Below are 6,646 nucleotides of genomic sequence, written 5' to 3'. Positions count from 1 at the left end.
TCTCCCCTCTCCCCGTAACTGAGCTGCAGCACGGTGGCCAAGACCATACAGTGGTTTAACAGAATAGGCCTCGCCATGGTCGACCAAAGAAGTTGAGAGCACATGCTCAGCATCATTCCAGAGGTTGTCTTTGGGAAATAGACGTATGAGTGCTGCCAGCATTGTTGAAGGGGTGGGGGGTCAGCCTGTCAGTGCTCAGACCATACACTGCATCAAATTGGTCTGCATGGCTGTCATCCCAGAAGGAAGCCTCGTCTAAAGAGAATGCACAAGAAAGCCCACAAACAGTTTGCTGAAGACAATGGATTACTGGAACCATGTCCTGTGGTCTGATGAGACTAAGATAAACATATTTAGTTCAGATGGTGTCATGCGTGTGTGGTGGCAACCAGGTGAGGAGTACAAAGACAAGTGTCTTGCTTACAGTCAAGCATGGTGTTTGGGAGTGTCATGGTCTGGGGCTGCATGAGTGCTGCTGGCACTGGGGAGCTACAGTTCATTGAGGGAACCATGAATGCCAACATGTACTGTGACATACTGAAGCAGAGCATGATCCTCTCCCTGCGGAGACTGGGCCGCAGGGCAGTATTCCAACATAACGACCCCAAACACACCTCCAAGACGGCCACTGCCTTGCTAAAGAAGCTTGAGGGTAAAGGTTATGGACTGGCCAAGCATGTATCCAGACCTAAACCCTATTAAGCATCTGTGGGGCATCCGCAAACGGAAGGTGGAGGAGCGCAAAGTCTCTAACATCCACCAGCTCTGTGATGTCATCATGGAGTGGAAGAGGACTCCAGTGGCAACCTGTGGAGCTCTGAACTCCATGCCCAAGACGATTAAGGCAGTGCTGGAAAATAATGCTGGCCACACAAAATATTGACACTTTGGGCCCAATTTGGACATTTTCACTTAGCGGTGTACGCACTTTTGTTGCCAGCGGTTTAGACATTAATGGCTGTGTGTTATTGCGGGGACAGCAAATGTACACTGATATACAAGCTGCACACTCACTACTTTACATTGTAGCAAAGTGTAATTTCTTTGTCGTCGCATGAAATGATAAATATTTACAAATATGTGAGGGGTGTACTCCTGTGAGATGCTGTGTGTGTAATCTTTTTAATTAATTTTTTTGTATTCCTTCTCCACAGGGACTTGGAACAGATGAAGATACCTTAATTGAAATCCTGGTATCACGGACCAATAATGAGATCAGAGAAATTATTAAGGTTTACAAGGAAGGTGAGATAAATGAAGTAAAAAGTAATGGTTGACCAATGGCTGAAATGAAGCTGTACTAAAAGTATGTATCCTTGCTATGACATGCCAATCTGAAACCTTAAGGGGAAATTCCATTTAAATGTGATCTTTTCACCTTTCAGTAGGTGACAAACTGAATCAAATGTTGGCTTCTTATCTCTCCTAGGCATTTGGCCTTCAGAAGCGCGATATGCACACTGGTGTTCCCAGTTCTTCTAAGTGTAATGACCATTACAAGGCCAGGGGATAGTAAGGTCCTACCAGAGTACATTCTCTGCAATGTGGGACCTCGGCTACAAATGACACACATTTTTGTCATGGTCTTGTGAAAGGGGGTGGCAATCCAAACTGTGAGCATCTAAAATGTTGCCACCTGAATCTCCAAGCTTTTGACTAATTTAAATGTTTATCTTACTGTACTGTGTACATTTATTACACACGCATAACAAAATGGCGTACCTAGTGTAAAACTCCAAATTATGATACAAGGATAAAGCCGTGCTATATCTAAAGATGGGTAGATTACAAAAAAACTGTACATATAGCGCAATAATGTGCAGCACTCTTCTAATCTCAAATAATCTGGTTGTAATATTATACATGGGCCTAATCTATTTAGCAACGTGTGAAAGGATGAATAGACACAGGCTCAAATCAAAAGAATATAAATTTTAAACCTATATTTTGTTACATAGAAAAAGAAAACACTTAGTGGCAATTGAGCCTTTTTATTTACAGAGGGATTCCATTGATGGAACTAAAACTCATCTGGGCATTGCCTCTAATATACCTTTTACAGACACGAGTACTGACCATTCTTAACCAATCACAACTGATGAAGCATAGTTGCATGATGCATACTGCATAATCCATGCATGGCAAGGTACCCTCCTATAATTGTGTATTCTTTGACTAATTTGACTAATTTAACTGATTAATTCTGAACTTTCACAGCATCCCCCTTCACTCTAGAGTCTAGATAATGGCTAAATATTGCAAGATGTTTTCTTGTTAGCGATAGCTGTTTCATTTCCACAACACTGCTAATCAATTGGGTAAAATAATCCATGGCTGCAAATCAACAACATTTTCTAAAGGTGGTCGCATCAATTGGTGAAGTAAAAAGTTGTATCAATATTCTAGCTTTTGCTTGTTGTGGGTTTCAATTACGACACTGCTAGATACATCACTGAGAACACCACTTTTTTTTTTTTTTTTAATTTTTTTTTTTTTTTCTTCCCATCAAGAGTTCAAGAAAGACCTTTCAAAAGATGTTGCCTCTGACACATCTGGAGACTTTCAAAAAGCCCTTTTAGCACTCATTAAGGTATGACTTGTGCATCTTATGCGTATTAGAGTGTATTAGATGTACATAATAAAAGCTATTTTTAACCACAAAAACCTGAGTTTGGCTCTTTGTCTGATTAGGACAGTATTGTACCTGCAGCTTCCTCAAAATATTTGTGGCTAGGGCTGGGCTGGTCGACAGGTAAGCGGTAGAGCTCGTCACCCATTTGTGCTCCTGCACATTCCTATTGCCCCAGCACAAAGATGAGCTTTCTTACTGGCCAATTGTATTGCAGAATAGAAAGAAAGGGTTGGTCACATTTTGACAGTAGGGAGTGTTTTTGCCCCTCCGAACAAGCTGGAGTGGGGCATTAATGTATGCTTTTGAAGGCTGCTGATATATTCAGGCATCTTTAGGTATGTGCACTTTATCCTTGCAGCAATATCTGCCCCTGTCAGATTCTCTAACTTGACATTAGCATATGAGCACCTTTTAGCCCTTGTTATAACCTTTTCTCCACTGGAGGTACTGTCCAGTAAAAAATCAAATGCTTTGAATGGTTAACAGTTTTCCTGATGATGGAAGTTAAAATTTTAGCACTTAACCACTAATCCTGATGAAATTTCATGTTATGGTACATGGACACAGTGAGGGCCCAAGTGAACAGCATTAGCCCTTGTCACATTGCAGCATCACAGAGGTTTGGTGGTAGATGGTTCTGATCCTTTCCAACTGGCCCCGTAAATGACGGGCCTAACTGTGAGGCAAATAGGTCCATGCACATGTTTAAGGTCAATGGGCTCGATGTAGCAGCACAGATGTCCAAATGCGTTTTTTTTCCCCCTGAAACTGTACCCCATTGGGTTTACTGGATACATATTATACATGTAAATTTAATTTGTTAATGTTTATTACTTATAGGCTGAACGCAATGAAAGTTCACCTGTGAATGATGAGCAAGCTGACAATGATGCCAGGGTAATAAAAGCAGCTACTGATTTTATTTATTTTTGTTTTTAACTGGTATCTGATTTGCTGAGGACAGTCTTGTTTTAAAATTGCAGGCCCTCTTTGAAGCAGGAGAAAGGCGTAAAGGAACAGATACGTCCGTATTCATAAATATTCTCACTTCAAGGAGCTTTCCCCAACTTCAGAGAGGTAAAGGGGGAAACTAGGATGCTCAGTAAATGGAGTTGTCGTAATGTTTACCTGAGAGCAGGGTTTGAAATTACTTCCACATTTTTCCATGATAGTTGTTCCATGTTTTTCATATGTTCCATATTTTAGTTAATACGGTGTTCTTTAACCCCTTAAAGACCAAGGCGCCTTTTTTTTTTTTTTTTTGCACACGTTACAATCTGGATATCAGGCCTACAAATTACTTCTAACCCCCAAACATTATATATTTTCAGAAAGCCAAGACCCTGTAGAATACATTGTTGGCAGCTGCAAGTTTTTACATCTCACAATATTAGCGCAACTTATCAAACCCAAACGTTTAGTGAAAAATGCACTCAAGTTAAATTTGGTGTCCCAAAACACAATATAATACCCATTTTTTTTTTTCTTTTCTTAAAAATAAAAGATGAGGTTACAACAACTAAATGGATACCAAACATGCCCAGTTTAAAGATTTTGCGTGCCCGTGAAACTGTCCAGATTCAGTACCCCATAGATGGTTTAAAAACCCCTACAGGTCATCAGTTTAGTGTTGCGTGTAAATTTTGGCCCATGAATTATTGCTTTTACTCTGGCATGCACTGCAATACCCAACATGGGTAACATGTTCGTCGTTTTTGTAGGTAGACGCACCCGACGCATGGTTGCATTAAGACAAGCGTGCTCGTGGGGGTGGGAACTTTAGAAAATGTAATTTTTAAAAGTGTCTTTTTTAATTTTATTGCTATCGCATAGGTGGGCTCACAGGCCCCCATGTGATAGTATATCGGCAGTGACAGGTCCTCTTTAAGGTGATACCGGGGGTCCTAAATAGGGATGAGCTGAACACCCCCCTGTTCGGTGCGTATTCGAATGGCCGAAATGTTCGAATACGAACTCAATGCAAGTGTACAGTTGCCGGTACAAGTAATAAATACAGTGTACTGGCCCCCTTACCTCCGCTGCTGTCCCAGCCTCTGGTCCGTCCGCTCGCTGTCCCGGCGGTCCGTCTTCTCTCCTTCAGTCCGGCCGCGGCTCCTCTGCCACGCCCCCCTGCCTCCATTTCGTCTGCAGGCTGGGAGCCATACCCAACCTGCTATTGGATATTGTAAAATGCAATAGCCAGCTGGCTATTGCACCCGCCTGCTGTCAATCAGCATGGGGGGGCATGATAGAGAACTTTCTCCTTCAGGCCCCTCCTCTGCTGAGCCCTGATTGGGCAAAGACTTTAACAAATCAGAGCTTCAGTGGGCATTTTGTATTATGGAATGTACGCGGTTGAACAGACCGCGAACATCCCATAAAGTTCGGCACTCGAACTGCCGATGTTAGATTCGAACACTTGGCCCATCCTTAGTTCTAAAGACCCTTAGTATCACATTTCCACTTTAAGCTATTGAAGTGCAGATCGCACTTCAATAGCTTATTGCTTAGTTTCAGGAGCCAAGCAATGACAGCTCAGGGACCGGAAGTGAAGTAATTTGCATAGCTCCCAGTCTCATAGAACATAGATCATCGGAAATTCGCCTCTTTCCTCCCCAGCTTCCCGCTAGGCCCACAGGAGGGGCAGCGTAGCCCGGCAAAACACATCAGGGATGTCGTGGGGGGGGGGGCACTTTACTGGCCCGTAGAAGTGATCTGGTGGCAGCTGAGTCACCAAAATTACTTCTATTGTAAAGCAGGCCGCAAAGAATTTTAACATTTAAAAAACCATTACGGACCCATGACGGAGTAACCCTGTCATGGGTTGTTGGGGGTTAAACATGTTCTTAATGTTTCTGTCCATTTTATTTTTTGTTTACGTTGTCATTGAGAAACTTTGTCACCGGAATATAATTACAATATAGTTTCCTACTCAATGGGACAACTTAGAGTAAAAATAGTACTATATCTATAGGTACTAAAATTGGCACTGACCTACTGGTGGAGAAAGCATTTTTTCTATAAATTACCACCAAAGGATGGTCTGGTGCCAATGACAGTTCTTGCCCCAGAGTAGCGGAAAGTGAAAATGGCCTAGTGTTTTGGTTTCTATATGATGCTGAATCCTAGCTACTCAGAATCCCATCATTTAATCATGATGCCCAGGTACAGAAGTCCTAAGGAGGTAAGGAACGTTTGGTGTTCTGATTTGTTGAGCGCAATCTGTTTTCAGAAATGCAGGCCCTTTTAGAGGTGCTGAATAATTCCTCAGCCAGCCACACTTTAAAGCAAACTGTTTTGAGATCTGACTAGGCCTTTTTAAACTTGACCATTAAAAAAATGCACTAAAACCTTTTGCCCTTCTGAGAACAGTCTCAATTTTTATGTTCATTAGAGTGCAGTTAAACAATTTGGTACCTCCTTCTGCTCAATGACTACCCATCCCCACCTTGATAGACCACTTATAATAATGAGCCTGTAGCCATCTGCATTTTCCCCATATAGGTCTTGCATATTTGAGACTATGGGATCATAGTCTTTTACTTACCATATTGTATTGTCGGGGGTCCTAGTAAGGTTTGAAAGTTGGTTGTTTCCAGGACAGTTGGTTTCCACAATAAGACTAATATAGAGGATAACTTTGGGGATCGTAATGCTCAATAGATTTAACCCATGTACAATGTTCCGTGGAGCTGGATCTGGGACACTGCTTAGTATTCCTGGCTAAAGGTTTGAAGAACATTCTGTTGGCTTGTGGCTTGGATCTTTTTGATGTTGGTTGTGGACTACAGTCATACTCATTATTCCAGTTTAAATCATCCCTTTACTAAATTGTAGCTTGTTGAAATTGATATTGAATGTATTAAGGAACACATTAATAATGCAGTCTGAAACAAAATGTTAGATGCAGTGAATGTACCACGTGGTGATTTTGTTGCAGCATCTAGTTAGCGTAGATAATCATGGTATCTTTTTTTTTTTTTTTTTTTCCCCTTTTTTTAGTTTTCCCCAGTG

General features: G+C 41.7%; 1 protein-coding gene across 1 annotated transcript in view; it reads left to right on the top strand.

Moving 5' to 3' along the window:
* The window catches only part of LOC108791711 (annexin A1-like), a 30,836-nt gene that overhangs the window by 19,297 nt on the left and 4,893 nt on the right, over nucleotides 1-6,646 (top strand). The window contains exons 7-10 of the mRNA XM_018562269.1: nucleotides 1,155-1,245; nucleotides 2,511-2,590; nucleotides 3,473-3,529; nucleotides 3,616-3,709. Coding sequence (XP_018417771.1) covers nucleotides 1,155-1,245; nucleotides 2,511-2,590; nucleotides 3,473-3,529; nucleotides 3,616-3,709 — 322 coding nt within the window. The remainder of the gene's footprint in view (nucleotides 1-1,154; nucleotides 1,246-2,510; nucleotides 2,591-3,472; nucleotides 3,530-3,615; nucleotides 3,710-6,646) is intronic.

The sequence above is a fragment of the Nanorana parkeri genome, unplaced genomic scaffold, assembly GCF_000935625.1.
Source record: "Nanorana parkeri isolate BGI_ZX_2015 unplaced genomic scaffold, ASM93562v1 scaffold569, whole genome shotgun sequence".
NCBI classification, from domain to species: domain Eukaryota; kingdom Metazoa; phylum Chordata; class Amphibia; order Anura; family Dicroglossidae; genus Nanorana; species Nanorana parkeri.
This window is presented reverse-complemented; position numbering and strand designations above follow the sequence as displayed.